General features: G+C 36.9%; 1 protein-coding gene across 6 annotated transcripts in view; it reads right to left on the bottom strand.

Annotated features, from left to right (window-relative positions):
- The window catches only part of TM2D1 (TM2 domain containing 1), a 148,962-nt gene that overhangs the window by 112,698 nt on the left and 15,221 nt on the right, over positions 1-21,043 (bottom strand). For all 6 annotated transcript variants that reach the window (XR_016395126.1, XM_022575824.3, XM_089921745.1 and 3 more), the window contains exon 4: positions 14,114-14,205. Coding sequence is in view for 5 of the 6 variants with exons in the window: in XM_022575824.3 (XP_022431532.1) it covers positions 14,114-14,205 (92 nt within the window). In the remaining variant the exon portion in view is untranslated. The remainder of the gene's footprint in view (positions 1-14,113; positions 14,206-21,043) is intronic.

Raw genomic sequence — 21,043 nt, 5'->3', positions numbered from 1 at the left:
TAGAATCTAGGACACATACAATGATATAACACAAAAATATAATGATGAAATTAGAAGAGGCAGATTGGGGGTGGGGGTGGGATGAGTAATCTCTCTTCTATATTTAAACTTGAGCTGCTTTCCAGATATCCCATTTGAGATATAAAAATGGTATGAAGCAAGACTCTTCGTGAAAGGGTAGTTCTAAGCATCAACTACAAATATATATCAGCTAAAATTGTAAGACTGGATGAGATCACCTCTTGCACACATTTGGAAATACATAAAAAAGACTGAAATATGTAGGTAAATTAGATGATTTCCACCCACCCCACCACCCCTTATTAGTATTAGATATACAGTAGAACAATGTTTTAAGTACTGCTATAACACATGTTGGAAATGATTTTAAAACTTAAAATATAGATACTATATAAAATTATGCACTTAGTTTTCTTCAAAATACTTATTACCTACCTAATATTTTATATTGTTTACTATTTGTCTCATGGAAGCCCTGTTAGGGGAGGGTCTTTTATATGTCTTGTTCAATTCTGTGTCCTTATTACCTACAACATTGCCTGGCACATGGGAGATGCTCAATATTTGTTGAATAGATAAATTTTCTCAGCTTTTCTGTCTCCTAAAGACCCCTAACTTTTTATCCACTATCTTACATAACAACTCCTTTAATTATTCTTTTCATTCATTGCATTTTACTATAGTTGCCCAAGGAACTTTATCCACTCACTCAGTATATGTACTATATCCATTCACTCACTTATTTTATTTCTGAAATGTATCCCTCTTCACAGAGCATTTTGGAAATACCACAGAGTTTCCCTTCCTTCAACTTGTTTACAAAAAGAATATTAAGAATGGTCAAAAAAAGTTTGTCTTTAATGAACTGCTGCTCTATGAAAAAAATGTAACCATGTCAGAGCCTTTGCCCTTGTCATCCCATCTTCCAGTGATGTTCTTCCTGTACCTCTTCTTCAGAGAAGTCTTTGTAACCCAGCATGCTGCTCCCCGTAGCAGCCCCAGCACTGTTATCACATCTGCCCTATTTATTTCCGTCATGGTGCTGATCAGAAATCATTCATTGGTTTGTTCATTCATTCTCTTTCTTCCTATGCCATGTAAACTCTTAAAGGCAGGGTTCTTATCTGTCTTATTCAAGTCAATTCCTGGAACAGTACGTGACAGAAAGTAAGAGTTTAATAAATATCTGCTGTAAGGCTATGAAAAAATTAGAAACAATCTAAGTATCTAACAGGGAGAAATTGTCTCAAGAAATTAAGATAGACCTAACAATAGGAGAAAATACTATGAAGTCATTTTAAAACAATGATATAGAAGTATATTTATTGGCAAAGTAATGATAACACACAGAGAAAGATGTGAGTCAATTAAAGTCTAGATATTCAGTTGCTAAACCCCTTCTGTAAGGATGTTTCAGAAGATTGAACACGAAAGGTTCCTGTTCAGATAAAATATTAGATAAATTAGATAAATATTAGATAAAATGTTAGATACATGTATTTGGAACTTTGGTAAATTTTACCTACTCCTGGAGTAACGCTTTTCAGAAACTATAGAACAGATCCAAGATGATATTTAAGCATTTAAGGAATCTGCAAACTAATCAATGATGGAAAGCAGGTGAGTGCTTGCTTGGGAAAAAGCAGGACAAGGAGGGCCAAGAGGCAGGGATTACAAATAGGCATGAGGACACTTTGGGGAGTGACAGATATGGTCATTATCTTGATCATGGTGGTTGTTTCACAGGTGTATACATGTCTAACTTATAAAACTGTACATTTTAAATATGTGCACTTTAAGAGATAATGAGTCAAAGTAAAAACTTAGAATAGTACATGGTACATGGCAAACATACGATAAATGTTAGCCCAGCCGCTACTTGTGCTACCACTATTTCTACCATATTACAATTATTATTATAATTGAGAAATTTATACAGCATAAACCCACATCATTTACAGTAGCATCATCTAACCTAGCCTCACCTCTTGCAAATTCCTTCTGTCTGTGTTACAGTCAAACTACCCGAAGTTCTCTTCCAATGGGCTGTGCTCTCATACCTGCATTTATATGTGCTATGCTGTCTTCTGCCTTGCCTCCTCTGCTGCCCCCCACTATTCCCAATCATCTAGCTAACTCTTTTTGGGCCTCTCACTGCTGCGGCCTCTCCTGTTGCGGAGCACAGGCTCCGGACGCGCAGGCTCAGTGGCCATGGCTCACGGGCCCAGCCGCTCCGCGGTATGTGGGATCTTCCCGGACCGGGGCACGAACCCGTGTCCCCTGCATCGGCAGGCGGACTCTCAACCACTGCGCCACCAGGGAAGCCCCCTAGCTAACTCTTAATAGTCTTTCTTAAAACTTCTGGAAAGTTTTCTCTAATGCTCCCAGGATGAATTTAATGCCATCCCTAGATGCTCCCTACCACCCTGCCCTTAACTTTCAGCAGAGCACATATCCTATGGTATGATTTATTACATATTTATTTGTCTGACTTCCCCTATATCCTTCCTTCCACAAGCAACTTGAAGTCAGGGCTGTGTCATTTCTGTGCCTAGTCAATATGGCTACTGAAGGAATAAAATATATCAATAGTAAATTATCTTATTTGTAAACAAACACTGAGCAACTTGAAAAACACAAAGTAGCATACATTCTAAACAGCATTTATTAAAACTGAAAACGAGCAGAACCCTGTGGGGCCCCTGGGCACAGAAGTCTTTCTGTCCCCCGTTTTCTTGTTTGTAGGGAAGAGGATCCAGTCTCCATGACCTTCTCTGAGTTCCAAAGGGCAGACTCAAACAGTTGCTAATCAAGAGAGGAGCAGCCAAGAAACTACCTGAGGCCAGGAACCAGAGAAGCTCATCAAGATTATCTGAGACCAGATTAGAGAAGTGCAGGCCCTGTACGCAACCTAATCTTGTCAGCAACCCCACCCTCGAACTACTGCTATAAAACACCTCATCAAATCCTCCTGGGTTGGGACACATAGTTTTTGACTGCAGGAGCCCGCTGTGTCCCCCTTTGGCTGGCAAAGCAATAAAGCTATTCTTTTCTACTTCACCCAAAACTCTGTCTCCGAGATTCAATTTGGCACCGGTGCACAGAGGCCAAGCTTTCGGCAAAAAACAATGCAAACCGTTACTCTTACAGATTTCATTATTTTGAGCACCAATACCAGTTTTTAAAAGATGGAGAGGTATTAGTGAACTACCAAAAGTAGATTGACTTTTTTGTCCAAGTAAAAATTTGTTAGGTCTCTTTGTACAGACCCCATTTACTTATCTTATTGTGGAAAGAAATATTATATTTAGATTTTAGAGATTGTTTTCAAATTCCAATTAACAATGTTTCCAATCAAGAAGGATCCATTTTTATCTTGAACCATTACTATTGTAGATATATTTTTCCAAAAAGATTCTGCTGCCAGATGACATTAATAAACCTCATGTTTTTAGTGTACTTTATTTATACTTCAGTAACTTAAACTTTACATTTAAAAGTACACAAATTCAGGGCTTCCTTGGTGGCGCAGTGGTTGAGAGTCCGCCTGCTGATGCAGGGGACACGGGTTCGTGCCCCTGTCCAGGAAGATCCCACGTGCCGCGGAGCGGCTGGGCCCATGAGCCGTGGCCGCTGAGCCTGCGCGTCCAGAGCCTGTGCTCCACCACGGGAGAGGCCACAACAGTGGGAGGCCCGCGTACCGAAAAAAATAAAAAGAACAAAAAACAGTACACAACTTCAATAAAAGAATTTATTTGGGTATAAAATAAAAAGAACAGAGATTCATTTTTGGTATTCTAAAAAATTTTGGTACTTTTTGTTTTATTGCAGGTTGAATCTTGCAAATACTTTTGTTTCTGTATAACTATTTTAGAGAATGCAGATGATTATTTCATACTGAAGTTGCTGTTTGCCAAATCCCAAGCATTCTATAACGATTTGGTAATTAGTTATCACTATTCATTTTGTATCTATACCTATAAAGGAGAGCTTTCAAATCTTAGAAGAGTTTAACCTACAAATCCCTTTACCTTTATTTGTCCTACAATCTGTGGATATAATATGCCAGTACAAACTAGTAACTCCAAACTCAAGAAGAAAACAAGAATAATATAACCAAAAATTTATAAGTTTGGGGCTTAAAAACATGCAACATTTTGTTATTCTCGTAATAAGAAAACATTTACACTTAAAAGTAATACTACTATGAAAAGAGTATCTCTCCCCCATTAACTGCTCAAAAAGAGCTATTATCTTTGAGAATCCATAATCTTTTAATGCTACAATGGACAAAACATAATATACCAGTTACTGCATATTAAAAAAATCACAGGGCTTCCCTGGTGGCGCAGTGGTTGAGAGTCCGCCTGCCGATGCAGGGGACACGGGTTCGTGCCCCGGTACGGGAAGTTCCCACATGCCGCGGAGCGGCTAGGCCCATGAGCCATGGCTGCTGAGCCTGCACGTCCGGAGCCTGTGCTCCGCAACGGGAGAGGCCACAACAGTGAGAGGCCCACATACCGCAAAAAAAAAAAAAAAAACACAGATGTTAACATGGTTAAAAACACAAAGATGGAATATTAGAAAAATAAGGCTTCATGGTGAAAAAAGGCTTCCAGCTAAAGCAGCATTGGAATAATAAGTCAATTAAAGGAAATAAAGCTATACATAAAGTAATAGTTCTGGGCTAAAAAGAAATTTGAAATACCTAGAAAGAAAATTTTTCTTAAAGGAATGTTTGGATCTTATCAAATTTAAATTAATCTCACCCTCAACACATTTCCCTTACTTAATCCTAAAGTAAAATTTATATAACGAAGTATCACATTCAACACTGAAATTACTGAAAAAGAAACCTACTGTATAGCATAGGGAACTATATTCAATATCTTGTAATAACCTATAATGGAAAAGAATCTTTAAAAGAAAAAAATACATATATATTTATACATATACATATATATATGACTGAATCACGTTGCTGTACACCTGAAACACTGTAAATCAACTATACTTCAGTTAAAAAAAAAGAAAAAAAAGAAATTACTTAAGAGCAAGCTTCATCATATCTGCATTATTTATTTGGTTCTTATAAAATTCCAGTGACCATAAATGGTATCGAAAAGGATTTTAAAAAGCTATCTATAAAGGGGCGGTGTCAAGATGGCGTACTAGGAGGACATGGAATTTGCGCCTCCTCACAACTAGGGCACCTACCAGGCACCGGTGGGGGACCACGGAAACCTAAGGGGACTGGAGGAACCCCAGTGACCGGACTGGGGTCTGTTTTACCTTGTTGATTCACTGTTGTTGATTCTTTTATATTTTTATTTTTCATAATAAATCTTTTATTTTTCTAATTTTATTTTATCCTTTATCCTTTGTTATTGTTCTCTCTTTTTGGCTTATTTCCCCACCCCACCCTTTTTTTTTCTTTCTTTTTCTGTTGTGCTTTTAATTTGTTGTTTCAATTATAGTTTTATTTTTGCTAATATATATTTTATCTTTATAATTTTATTTTGTTTTTTATTCTTTGATATTATACTGCTCCTTTTTTTCTTTCTTTTTCATTTATTTATTTTTTTAACCATGCCACAAAGCTTGCGGAATCTTGGTTCCCAGGCTGGAGGTCAGGCCTGAGCTCCTGTGGTGGGAGCTCTGAGTCCAAATTGCTGGAATAACAGAGAATCTCAGACACCAGAGAATATCAATCGGAGTGAGCCCTACCGGAGGTCCTCATCTCAGCAACAAGACCTGGCTCTAACTGTCAGCAAGTTCCAGTGCTGTACATCTCAGGCCATGCAACCAGTAAGACAGGAATACAGCACCACCCATTAAAAAAAGTATGAAATGACAACAAATATGTCACAGATGAAGAAGCAAGGCAAAAACCTACAAGACCAACTAAATGAAGACAAAATACGCAACCTACCTGAAAAAGAATTCAGAGTAATGACAGTAAAGATGGGACAAAATCTTGGAAACAGAATGGAGAAAATAAAAGAAACATTTAACAAGGATCTAGAAGAGCTAAAGAGCAAACAAACAATGATGAACAACACAATTACTGAAATTAAAAATGCTCTAGAAGGAATCAATAACAGAATAACTGAGGCAGAAGAATGGATAAGTGAGCTGGGAGATAAAATAATGGAAATAACTGCCAGGGAGAAGTATAAAGAAAAAAGAATGAAAGGAATTGAGGACAGTCTCAGAGACCTCTAGGACAACATTAAATGCAAAAACATTCGACTTACATGGGTCCCAGAAGAAGAGGAGAAAAAGGAAGGGTACAAGAAAATATTTGAAGAGATTATAGTCGAAAACTTCCCTAACATGGGAAAGGAAATAGCCACCCAAGTCCAGGAAGTGCAGTGAATCCCATACAGGATAAATCCAAGGAGAAACACGCCGAGACACATAGTAATCAAATTGGCAAAAATTAAAGACAAAGAAAAATTATTGAAAGCAGCAAGGGAAAAATGACAAATAACATACAATGGAGCTCCCACACAGTTAAGAGCTGATTTCTCAGCAGAAACTCTACAAGCCAGAAGGGAGTGGCATGATATACTTAAAGTGATGAAAGGTAAGAACCTACAACCAAGATTACTCTACCCCACAAGGATCTCATTCAGATTCGATGCAGAAATCAAAGGCTTTACAGACAAGCAAAAGCTAAAAGAATTCAGCATCACCAAACCAGCTCTACAACAAATGCTAAAGGAACTTCTCTAAGTGGGAAACACAAGAGAAGAAAAGGACCTACCAAAAAAACCCCAAAACAATTAAGAAAATGGTCATAGGAACATACATATCGATAATTACCTTCAACGTGAATGGATTAAATGCTCCAACCAAAAGACATAGGCTTGCTGAAGGGATACAAAAACAAGATCCATATATATGCTGTCTACAAGAGACCCACTTCAGACCTAGAGACACATACAGACTGAAAGTGAGGGGATGGAAAAAGATATTCCATGCAAATAGAAATCAAAGAAAGCTGGAGTAGCAAGTCTCATATCAGACAAAATAGACTTCAAAATAAAGACTATTACAATAGACAAAGAAGGACACTACATAATGATCAAGGGGTCAATCCAAGAAGATATAACAATTGTAAATATTTACGCACCCAACACAGGAGCACCTCAATACATAAGGCAAATGCTAACAGCCATAAAAGGGGAAATCGACACTAACAATCATAGTAGGGGACTTTAACACCCTATTTTCACCAAAGGACAGATCATCCAAAATGAAAATAAATAAGGAAACACAAGCTTTAAATGACACATTAAACAGATGGACTTAATTGATATTTACAGGACATTCCATCCAAAAACAACAGAATACACTTTCTTCTCAAGTGCTCATGGAACATTCTCCAGGATAGACCATATCTTGGGGCACAAATCAAGCCTCGGTAAATTTAAGATAATTGAAATGGTATCAAGTATCTTTTCTGACCACAGTGCTATGAGACTAGATATCAATTACAGGAAAAAAACTATAAGAAATACAAACAAATGGAGGCTAAACAACATGCTACTAAAAAACCAAGAGATCACTGAAGAAATCAAAGAGGAAATAAAAAAATACGTAGAAACAAATGACAATGAAAACACAATGACCCAAAACCTATGGGATGCGGCAAAAGCAGTTCTAAGAGGGAAGTCTATAGCAATACAATCCTACCTCAAGAAAGAAGAAACATCTCAAATAAACAACATAACCTTACACCTAAAGCAATTAGAGAAAGAAGAACAAAAAAACCCCAAAGTTAGAAGGAAAGAAATCATAAAGATCAGATCAGAAATAAATGAAAAAGAAATGAAGGAAACAGTAGCAAAGATCAATAAAACTAAAAGTTAGCTCTTTGAGAAGATAAACAAAATTGATAAACCATTAGCCAGACTCATCAAGAAAAAAGGGAGAAGACAAATCAATGGAAGTAGAAATGAAAATGGAGAAGTAACAACTGACACTGCAGAAACACAAAGGACCATGAGAGATTACTACAAGCAACTATATGCCAATAAAATGGACAATCTGGAAGAAATGGACAAATTCTTAGAAAAGTACAACCTTCTGAGACTGAACCAGGAAGAAACAGAAAATAAAAACAAACCAGTCACAAGCACTGAAATTGAAACTGTGATTAAAAAGCTTCCAACAAATAAAAGCCCAGGACCAGATAGCTTCACAGGTGAATTCTATCAAACATTTAGAGAAGAGCTAACACCTATCCTTCTCAAACTCTTCCAAAATATAGCAGAGGGAGGAACACTCCCAAACACATTCTACGAGGCCACCATCACCCTGATACCAAAACCAGACAAAGATGTCACAAAAAAAGAAAACTACAGGCCACTATCTCTGATGAACATAGATGCAAAAATCCTCAACAAAATACTAGCAAACAGAATCCAGCAGCACATTAAAAGGATCCTATACCACGATAAAGTGGGGTTTATCTCAGGAATGCAAGGATTCTTCAATATACGCAAGCCAATCAATGTGATAAAACCATATTAACAAATTAGAGGATAAAAACCATATGATAATCTCAATAGATGTAGAAAATGCTTTTGACAAAATTCAAAACTCATTTATGATAAAAACTCTCCAGAAAGAAGGCATAAAGGGAACCCACCTCAACATTAGCAAAGGCCATATATGACAAACCCACAGCCAACATCAATCTCAATGGTGAAAAACTGAAAGCATTTCTTCTAAGATCAGGAACAAGACAACGTTGCCCACTCTCACCGCTATTATTCAACATAATTTTGGAAGTTTCAGCCACAGCAATCAGAGAAGAAAAAGAAATAAAAGGAATCCAAATCGGAAAAGAAGTAAAACTGTCACTTTGCATATGACATGATACTATACATAGAGAATCCTAAAGATGCTACCAGAAAACTACTAGAGCTAATCAATGAATTTGGTAAAGTAGCAGGATACAAAATTAATACACAGAAATCTGTTGCATTCCTATACACTAATGATGAAAAATCTGAAAGAGAAATTAAGGAAACACTCCCATTTACCTGTGCAACAAAAAGAATAAAATACCTGGGAATAAACCTACCTAAGGAGACAAAAGACCTGTATGCAGAAAACTATAAGACATTGATGAAAGAGATTAAAGATGATACAAACAGATGGCGAGATATACCATGTTCTTGGATTGGAAGAATCAACATTGTGAAAATGACTATACTACTCAAAGCAGTCTACACATTCAATGCACTCCCCATCAAACTACCACTGGCATTTTTCACAGAACTAGAATAAAAAATTTCAAAATTTGTATGGAAACACAAAAGACTCCGAATAGCCAAAGCAATCTTGAGAAAGAAAAATGGAGCTGGAGGAATCAGGCTTCCTGACTTCAGACTATACTACAAAGCTACAGTAATCAAGACAGTATGGTACTGGCACAAAAACAGAAATAGAAATCAATGGAACAGGACAGAAACCCAGAGATAATCCCACGCACATATGGTCACCTTATCTTTGATAAAGGAGGCAAGAATATACAATGGAGAAAAGACAGCCCCTTCAATAAGTAGTACTGGGAAAACTGGACAGCTACATGTAAAAGAATGAAACTAGAACACTTCCTTACACCATACACAAAAATAAACTCAAAATGGATTAAAGACCTAAATGTAAGGCCAGACACTATAAAACTCTTAGAGGAAAACATAGGCAGAACACTCTATGACATAAATCACAGCAAGACCTTTTTTTTTTTTTTGCGGTACATGGGCCTCTCACTATTGTGGCCTCTCCCGTTGCGGAGCACAGGCTCCGGACGCACAGGCTCAGCAGCCATGGCTCACGGGCCCAGCCGCTCTGTGGCATGTGGGATCTTCCCGGACCGGGTCACGAACCCATGTCCCCTGTATCGGCAGGCGGACTCTCAACCACTGCGCCACCAGGGAAGCCCACATTAAGATCTTTTTTGACCCACACCCTAGAGAAATGGAAATAAAACCAAAAATAAACAAATGGGCCTAATGAAACTTAAAAGCTTTTGCCCAGCAAAGGAAACCACACACAAGACGAAAAGACAACCCTCAGAATTGGAGAAAATATTTGCAAACAATGTAACTGACAAAGGATTAATCTCCAAAATATATAAGTAGCTCATGCAGCTGAATATGGAAAAACCAAACAACCCAATCCAAAAATGGGCAGAAGACCTAAACAGACATTTCTCCAAAGAAGATATACAGATTGCCAACAAACACATGAAAAGATGCTCAACATCACTAATCATTAGAGAAATGCAAATCAAAACTACAGTGAGGTATCACCTCACACTGGTCAGAATGGCCATCACCAAAAAATCTACAAACAATAAATGCTGGAGAGGTTGTGGAGAAAAAGGAACCCTCTTGCGCTGTTGGTGGGAATGTAAATTGATACAGCCACTACGAAGAACAGTATGGAAGTTCCTTAAAAAACTAAAAATAGAACTACCATTGACCCAGCAATCCCACTACTGGGCAGATGCCCTGAGAAAACCACAATTCAAAAAGAGACATGTGCCACAATGTTCACTGTAGCACTATTTACAATAGCCAGGACATGGAAGCAACCTAAGTGTTCATCAACAGATGAATGGATAAAGAAGATGTGGCACATATATACAATGGAAAATTACTCAAGCATAAAAAGAAAAGAAATTGAGTTATTTGTAGTGAGGTGGATGGACCTAGAGTCTGCCATACAGAGTGAGTTAAGTCAGAAAGAGAAAAACAAATACCGTATGCTAACACATATATATGGAATCTAAAAAAAAAAAAATGGTTCTGAAGAACCTAGCGTCAGGACAGGAATAAAGATGCAGACATAGAGAATGGACTTGAGGACACGGGGAAGGGGAAGGGTAAGCTGGCACAAAGTGAGAGAGTAGCACTGACATATATGCACTACGAAATGTAAAACAGATAGCTAGTGGGAAGCAGCTGCATAGCACACGGAGATCATCTCAGTGCTTTGTGACCACCTAGAGGGGTGGGATAGGGAGGGTGGAAGGGAGACACAAGAGGGAGGGGATATAGGGATATACGTATGCACATAGCTGATTCACTTTGTTATACAGCAGAAAGTAACACACCATTGTAAAGCAATTATACTCCAACAAAGATGTTAAAAAAAAAGCTATCTATAAATATACTATCACTGCTTTTCATTACCATGAAGAAAGATTAAATAAGATTATAAGAAAAATCGTTTTAGACTCTACCTGTAACTATTTTCATACCAGTCAACATTGCATTCTCCATTTAAGAATTTTTTTAAATGGCAGTAATCATTTTAATTGAATACCAAAATTCTTTAACCTTGGATTCTTAGTAAAAATTAAAACTTAATTAAAAACATTTAAATGTTTTAAGTTTACAAACACGGTAATTTTACATATTAGATTAAATTAAATTGATAAAACATGAAAATCCTTCACCTTTATATAGCTTAAATGTAAGTAAGATAGGGATAAAAATATTTGAATGCTTGAAGAGATATAAGAACTTTCAGTTAAAAATAATGTATTGACATGTCCTCTTAACTCCTCTCACTCCAGGACCCCATTAAAGGATAGTAAAGGGATTTTAAAGCCATAAACCCAGCAGAATAAAGAGAATGGAAGAAAATTCAGAAGCAGATGAATGAGAAGTGACAGACTTAACAATCTTGAGAAAGTTGTATCTTAAGCCAACAGTCAAAAAACTTGTTGAATTAATGAACATCCAAAGGTTGTTGTAATAATAAAGTTACTTAAAGATTTTTACACTAAGAAATAAAGTCAAATGTAAAAATTACATTTGCAAGTTTATAGAATCTCAGCCTCAAACTGAAAGGTTCTCTTTGACTGAAATTAATTAATAGATTGGAGCAGCAGTGGTTGGAGAAAGGGAGTTCCTGGCAGGGAACTAACATTCACGAACCAGAGTCACTATACAGAGCTTTATATGGAGCTTTATAACCTAGAGTTTTATTTTGTAGGAAAAGAAAATCATAATATACAAACCAACATGTTATTATGTGCTGCAATAAGTCAAAAAAATTAACTTAGACCATATGACATGACAGCTCATTTGACACACATCACAGGAAGCTAAAAAGTCACTCATTAAGCCAAATAGTTTAAATATATTTACTATTCAAAATCATCATAGAATAAACTGTTCAAAGAAATAGTATTTCTCCTTCCCTCAGGCCAGACTGCATCCATCTCTTTTTAGCTTCCTCTGCCGCCAGTCTTTCTCCGTTCTAAGCCATTTCCCACAATTTCTCCAGTATTATCTTCCTGAAATATAAACCTGACCATGACACTCCTCTGATTAGAAACTTTTATGCCTTCTGATGTTTAAAGGGTAAAGTCCAAACTCCAGAACAAGACACTCAAAGCCTTTTTTTTTTTGGCCACACTGCACGGCTTGTGGGATCTTAGTTCCCTGACCAGGGATCGAACCTGGGCCCACAACACTGAAATCGCCGAGTCCTAACCACTAGACTACCAGGAAATTCCTTCTCAAAGCCTTTTATAATCTGACCACAGGCTACCTCTGCAATCACTTTTCATGTTCTGCCACATTTCTTCCTACACCATAGGCTAAATTATCCACCATTTTCTCAACACTGCACATATGTTCTTTCACACCCTATGCTTTTGCACATGCTGTTCTGTAATGCCCTAAATCTCTAATCTGTTCATCCTTAAAAACCTAGTGCAAATGTCCCCTCATCCAACATGTTTTCCCTCACATCCTAAGGCTGACTAAATCAGTCTTTTTTCCTCTGCTCTCATAGCACTTTACTACAGTTCTGTAACAGTGCTGTAGCACAAATTGGCCTACCATTTATTACTTATTTTCTTCTAACCAGTATGAACTGTGATCTCCATCGTTATTTCCAGAGAACTTCATTACTTACTTAACAGCAAGTAAATTTTGAATAAATGTTTGTTAACTGAAAAAATTTCAGGTATATAGTATTTTAAACTATGACTTCTATTTATGACCTTATAACACTGAGTTCCAGTTAAGGTTAACAGAAACATAATTCCCACCAACCCCACATGAAAATTCCTCTTTGATCTCTGGTGGGTAGCAACATGGAAAGAATAAGATTAGCTTTGCTAGCTAGAAAGCAGAGCATTCAGAAACTTTAAATTTGCTCAGTGAAGGGCTAATACAGAAGCAAAGTACTACGGTAAATAAAGCATGATCTCTTGAGCCAGAATATTTGGGTTCAAAGTCAGGTCACTAGCTGAGTGTCCTTGGGTAAATCTCTTAATCTCATGACAATTTCGCTATCCATAAAACAGTGATGATAACAACAAATATGTTACAGTATAAAGCAAGGCCTCCAGAGTCAGTAAATCCCTTAACCTCTCTGGTGACAATTTCCCTACCTGTTAAAGAAGATTTAAACTGGATGATAAACTCAGAGAGTTTTAAGGTGTAAATAAGGGCAGGCATGTGAAAGTATTATTTAAACAAAAGCTATCATCAAATGTAAATAGTTTTCATAAGCATTAGCAACTATGGTAAATGTAAAGATTATAGCTAGGAGGAAGGTATGGGGAGGGATGCTAAGGGTAATAACCAGGTTCCACACCAGCTCACGCTGGCTGCTGCAGTTCCAACACCAACTTCTCCTGAAAGAAGTAGTTTCTATTCCAAAATCAACACTTACAGAGGTTCAGATAGAAGGCAAACATTTTTTGGAGGGATAGGAAAAGATATGCATTTATGCATAAAACATTTATTGAACATCCACTGTGTGCCCAGCACTAGTATTGACAGCTCAAGTCTACTGTTCTAATTAGTGACTACACTATCTTGAGTGTGTGTTTTCATAAAGATGAAAACACAAGAAAAGTCAATTTCTTATCCAAGTTAACTACAGAGCTAATTGCTAGCTTTATACTCACACAAGAACACTGACCTTTCAACTCCAGCTACATGGAACTTGTAACTATTAATAGTATGCAGAGATTTAATCTATAAGAGTAGGTACATTAACCTACAAGTTTCACAAGAATTTTTTTTAAATGAAACATACTCACCCAAGGCAGGGTATCCAAGGTAAAATCGATCTGCTCCCAACCATCCAAGAAAAAGAGACAGTGCAACCGCCACCTTGTATGAATAGCCATTTCTGCACAGAATTGGAACATGAATGTCACATTCATATATTTCCAACATGTAAACATTTTAGAAAATAAAACTGTTAATTATTATTATTTGTTAACTGGTTCATTCATCCACTCAATTAATGCTTTTTGGGTGGCTACTGAGTGCCAGGCACTATCTTAGGCTATTGCAATATATTAATGAACAACAGAGACAAAGATCCCTGATGCCTAAAGAGCTTATAATCTAGAGTAAGTGACTTAACCATGCCATACCTCTGAGGGAAGAGTTCCAGCCAAAAATATCGCTGTTGCAAAGGCAGCATACCTGACAGTGCAGCAGGAGTGGAGTAAGAGAGGGGAAGAATAGTAGGAGACGAGGTCAGAGAGATAATAGGGGGCAAAGAAGGCAAATCATGCAAGGCCTTGAATATCATCATCAAGTAAAAACTCTGTCTTTTACTCTGAGAGATATGTGAAACTACTGCAGAGGTAAGTAGAGGTGTGGAGTGTGATCTGATTTAGATTTTAAAATAATCACTCTAGCTGCTGTGCTGAAGATAGACTGTAGGGGAGCATTTGTGAGCTATTGTCACAATAATGTACAACGAACCTTTCCATATCAAGCAGAGAAGAAACCATGAAGGAGCTAACAGTGAGGAAGAAGTAAAACCAAGAGTGTGGTATCTTGGAAAGTCAAGTGAAGACAGTGTACTAAGAACAGAGTGATCAACTGTGCCAAATGTGACTGATGAATGACATAAGAATGCCTGAGAATTTACTACTAAATTTAACCAAGAGGAGATCTTTAGTGACCTCAGCAAGAGCAATTCCGGTAACGATGAGGGCAAAAGACAGAACAGAACAGGCTTAAGAAAGACTGGGAGGGCCATAGTGGTACCTGTGACTCTGCTCTCCCCCACAGCACACCCAAACCTGGCTCCTTCCCCCCATTCCCCCTTCCCTCACCGCTACAGCAGTGCCCACAACCCAGGCAACCCCACAAATGACAGAGGCACCTGCCATCTCAAGGCACCAGTAACCCCAGAGGAACAAGCAGTGATGATGAGGGCACTGATGACATCTCTGGCAAAGGTGATGGAGGGTGGAAAGTGCCAATTCTCAAATATAGCCAGAAGCACTCAGGTAAGAGAAACTAAGCTATAACTTATGCTATAGCGCCACCTACTGAAAAACAAAAGAAAGGACTCTAATTACCAACCTGTTGAACTGTTAGAATCAAAGTAAATAAAGGTTTACCTAAATAAGAAAGGTATTCACTACTTCAAACGCGCCAGCAAAGGAACAACTCACCAAGCACTATGAAAAAACACAGTAACACAGTATCAGAAAAAGAAAATGATAGTTCTCCAGAAACTAAAGTCACAGAAGACTGTGGTCTAACTGACAGAGAATTCAAAACAGGTATCAGAAAGAAACTCAACAAGCTATATGTAAGAAAACAGAAAAGACGGTTCAGTGAACTAAGGAATAAAATTAATGAACAGAAGGAATACTTTATCAAAGAGATTGAAACTCTAAAAAACAACCAAACAGAAGTTATGGAGCTGAAGAACTCAATAAACAACATGAAGAACGGCATTAGAAAGTGTTGGAAATACAGTAGAACACATGGAAGAGAGAATTAGCGAACTCAAAGACAGAAATTGAGAAACGATTCAGGTAAAAGAGGAGAGAGCTAAGATTTTTGTTTTAACTGAAGAAACTCTACAAGAACTATCCAGCTCCATTAGAAAGGCAACATAAGGACAATGTGCATCCCAGAAAGAAAAGAGAGGGAGAAGGGAACAGAGAGCCTATTTAAGGAAATAATAGCTGAGAACTTCCGAAATCTGGGAATGGAACTAGATATACGAGCCCATGAAGCTAACAGAACACCTACTTATCTCAAAACAAGAAGACCTTCTCCAAGACACATCATATTAAAATTGTCAAAAGTCAATGACAAAGAAAGAATTTTACAGGCAGCCAGGAAAAAAAAAAAAAAGAACACAATAACCTACAAAGGTACCCACATGAGGCTATCAGCAGATTTCTCAGCAGAAACTCTACAGGCCAGAAGAGAGTTGAATGACAAACTCAGAATATTGAAAGATTAAAACTGTAAGCCAAGAATACTCTATACAGCAAAGGTATCATTCAGACAGAAAGGAGAAATAAAGGCATTCCCAGACAAACAAAAGTTGAGGAGTTTATCACCACCAGACCTGCCTAACAAGAAATGTTGAAAGCAGCTCTTCTACCTGAAATGAAAAGGCAAAAGTACACAAAACATTGAGTAAGGTAATAAATAGACAGAATCAGAAAATTGCAACTGTATATCAGAATAGGTTGTTAAACACTTAATTACAGCAAAGGTTAAAGGGTGGGGAAAAAAGCACTAAAAATAACTACAGCTATGTCAATTTGGTAACAAACTCACAGCATTTTGTGTTGAGACATACTTGTGACAACAAAAACATAAAAGGAGAAGAGGAAAAGGATGAAACCTGTAGAGGCATATTAGGATAAGATACTACCAGCAGAAAAAGGACTATTTTATATTTAAAACATTTATACAAATCTCAGGATAACAAAACAAAAATCTAGTGCAGAGACACAAAACATAAGAAAAGAGAAAACTAAGAAAAACATCATAGAAAACCACCAAACTAAAACACCAGACAGAAATGCAAGGAAAAAGAAACAATGGAACTATAGAACAACCAGAAGAGAAAAGATAAAATGTCAATACCAAGTCCTCATATATCAATAATCACACTAAATGGGGACTTTCCTGGTGGTCCAGTGGTTAAGACTCCATGTTTCCACTTCAGGGGGCATGGGTTTGATCCCAGGTTGGGGAACTAAGATCACACATGCTGCAGGGTGTGGCCAAAAAAAAAAAAAAAAAAATCACAATAAATGTAAATGGATTGAATTCACCAATCAAAAGACACAGAGTGGCTGGATGGATTAAAAAATAAGACCCAACTATATGCTGCCTCCAGGAGACACATCTCAGTTCTAAAGATAAATATAAGTGCAAAGTAAAGGGCTGTAAAATGATACTCTAAGCAAATGGCAGCCAAAAGAAAGCAGGTGTAGCCATACTCATATCAGACAAAACAGACTTCAAACCAAAAAAGTTAATAAGAGGCAAGGATGGACATTATATACTAATGATAAAGGGTACAACCCATCAAGAAGATATAACATTTATTAATATATATGCACCTAACAAAATAGCACCAAAATATATATAAAGCATTATTAACAGACCTAAAGGGAGAAACTGACAGCAACAGAATAAGAACTTTAACACCCCCTGTACATCAAAATCTAGACAAAAAGAGAAGACGGAAAAGTCGGTCTTAAATGAAACACTAGACCAAAGAGACTTAATAACAGATGTATGTATACAGAATATTCCATTCAAAATCTGCAGAATACACATGCTTAAGTGCACACAGAATGTTCTCAAGGATAAACCATACGCTGGGACACAAAACAAGTCTCAATAAGTTTAAGAAAACTGAAATCATATCAAGCATCTTTTCTGACCACAATGGTATGAAACTAGAAATCAATAAGAAGAAAGCTGGAGAAATCACAAATATGTGGAAACTAAACAACACACTACTGAACAACTAATGCATCAATGAAAAAAATTAAAGGAGAAATTTTAGAAGTACCTGAAGAGAAATGAAAATGAAAATATGACATACTGAAAATCTAAGGGAAACACACTGCAAAATCAGTACTAAGAGGACAGTTTATAGAAATACAGGTCTACCTCAAGAAACACCACAAATAATGTAACCATACACCTAAAGTAACTAGAAAAAGGAGAAAAAACAAAGCCCAAAGTCAGTAGAAGGAAGGAAAACATAAAAATCAGAGTGGAAATAAATGAAATAGAGACTAAAAAGAAAATAGAAAAGATCAATGAAACTAAGAGCTGGTTCTCTGAAAAGATAAACAAAGTTGACAAACCTCCAGCTAGACTCACAACAAAAAAAAAAGACAACTCAGATAAATAAAATCAGAAATGAAAGAGGAGAAGTTACAATGGATACCAAAGAAACATGAAGGGTTATAAGTGACTACTATGAATGGCTGTATACCAGTAAATTGGACAACTTAGAAGAAATGGATAAATTCTTAGAATCATACCACTTTCCAAGGCTGAATCAGTAAGAAATAGAAAATCTGAATAGACCTATCACTAGTAAAGAGATGAAACATTAACCAAAAACCTCCCCTAAAACAAAAGTCCAGGACCAGATGGCTTCACTGGTGAATTCTACCAAACATTCAAAGATTTAATACCTATCTTTTTCAACCTCTTTCAAAAAACTGAAGAGGAGGGGATGCTTCCTAACTTATTTTGCAAAACCAGCATTACCAAAACCAGACAAGGACACCACAAGAGGAGAAAATTACAACCCAATATCTCTGATGAACACAGATGCAAACATCCCTAACAAAATATTAGTAAACCAAATACAACAATACATTAAAAGGATTATATGCCATAATCAAATGGGATTTATTGCAGGGATGCAAGGATGATTCATCCACAAATCAATCAATGTGACACACCATATTAACAAAATGAATAAAAACCATATGATCACCTCAAAAGACTCAGAAAAACATTTGACAAGATTCAAAATCCATTTATGATAAAAACTTTCAATAAAATGAGTACAGAAGGAATGTACCTCTACATAGTAAAGGCCATATGTAACAAACCCACAGCTATCATCATATTCAACAGTGACAAATTGAAAGCTATCCCTTTAAGATCAGGAACAAGACAAGGATGCCCACTCTCATCACTCTTATTCAACATAATATTGGAAGTCCTAGCCAGAGCAATTAGGCAAGAAAAAGAAATAAAAGGCAAGAAAGAAGTAAAACTGTCACTATTTGTGGATGACATAATTTTATATATAGAAAACCCTAAAGACTCCACCAAAAACTATTAGAAATAATAAACAAATACAGTAAAACAGCAGGGTAAAAAAATCAATATACAAAAATCTGTTGTGTTTCTATACACTAACAAACTAGCAGAAAAGGAAATTAAGAAAACAATCCTATTTATAATTGCAACAAAAATAATTAAATACCTAGGAATAAGTTTAACCAAGGAGATGAAAGACCTGTATATTAAAAACTATAAGACATTATTGAAATAAATTGAAGAAAACACAAAGAAATGTAAAAATATCCCATGCTCATGGATTGGAAGAATTAACATTGTTAAAATACACATTACCTAAAGCAATTTACAGATTCAGTGCAATTCCTATCATACAACTCAATAAAAACAAAACAAACAACCTGATTAAAAAATGGACAGAGGATCTAAACAGACATTTTTCCATTTAAGACATGGCCAACAGGCACTTGAAAAGATGTTCAATCATCAGAGAGATGCAAATTAAAACCACAATGAGATATCACCTCACACATTAGAATGGCTATTATCATAAAAACAAGAAAAGACAAGATGTTGGAGAGGATGTGGAGAAAAGGGAACCCCCATATATTGTTGGTGGAAATGTAAATTAGAGCAGCCACTATGAAAAACAGTATGGATGGACTTCCCTGGTGGTGCAGTGGTTAAGAATCTGCCTGCCAATGCAGGGGACACAGGTTTGAGCCCTGGTCTGGGAAGATCCCACATGCTGCGGAGCAACTAAGTCTGTGTGCCACAACTACTGAGCCTGCACTCTAGAGCCTGCGAGCCACAACTACTGAGCCCGTGAGCCACAACTACTGAGCCCGTGTGCCACGACTACTGAAGCCCATGCACTTAGAGCCTGTGCTTCACAACAAGAGAAGCCACCGCAATGAGAAGCCCATGCACCGCAACGAAGAGTAGCCCCTGCTCGCCACAACTAGAAAAAGCCCGCGCAGCAATGATTACCCAACACAGCCAAAAATAAATAAATAAATTTATTTTAAAAAAAGAAAAGAAAAGAAAAATAGTATGGAGAAAACTACCATATGATCCAGCTATTCCACTTCTGGGTATTTATCCAAAGAATAAGAAAACACTAATTCAAAAAGATATATGCATCCCAATGTTCACTGCAGCATTATTAACAATAGCCAAGATATGGAAACAACCTAAGTGCCCACCAATGAACGAGTGGATAAAGAAGATATGGTGTATATATATACAAGAATACTAGTCAGCCATTAAAAAAAAAAAAGACACAATCTTACTACTTGTGACAACATGCATAGACCTTGAGGTCTACGTGCTAAGTGCCATGTGCTAAGTGAAATAAGTCAGATGGAGAAAGACAAATATGACAAATACCATATGATTTCACTCATATGTGGAATATAAAAAAAAAGTAAATGAACAACAAAAAATAACAAACACATAGAAACTGAGAACAGACTGGTAGACACAGAGGTGAAGGGGGGTGGGAGGTAGGTGAAATGGGTAAAAGGGATCAATTGTATGATGATGGATGGAAACTAGATGTGGTGAGAAGCACCCTGCAGTGTATACAGAAGTTGAATTATAATGCACACATGAAACTTATATGTTACAAACCTATGTTAACTCAATTAAAAAAAAAGGTTGGACAAAATTAAAGAAAAGAAGTATTAGATAACTCTTTCAAGGAGTTGCTGCAAAGAGGAGTAAAGAAATAAAAAGGTAGCTGGAGTTATCATTTTAAAGTCAAATATGATTATGTCAGTCTCCTGCTTACGATCCTGTTTTTTGCATTGACTCACAATCAGGACATTTTCAGGGAGTTAGGGAAGATGGTAAACAACCCAGAGATTCTGTCTATGCATCTAATATTATAAGAAAGTCAGATTTTACACTGA

Source organism: Delphinapterus leucas, chromosome 1 (genome assembly GCF_059928025.1).
Source record: "Delphinapterus leucas isolate spDelLeu-1000000601 "Yukka" chromosome 1, BTC_Dleu_Yukka2, whole genome shotgun sequence".
Classification (NCBI taxonomy): Eukaryota; Metazoa; Chordata; class Mammalia; order Artiodactyla; family Monodontidae; genus Delphinapterus; species Delphinapterus leucas.
Note: the sequence above shows the minus strand (reverse complement) of the source record. Positions and strands in the feature narration are given on the sequence as shown.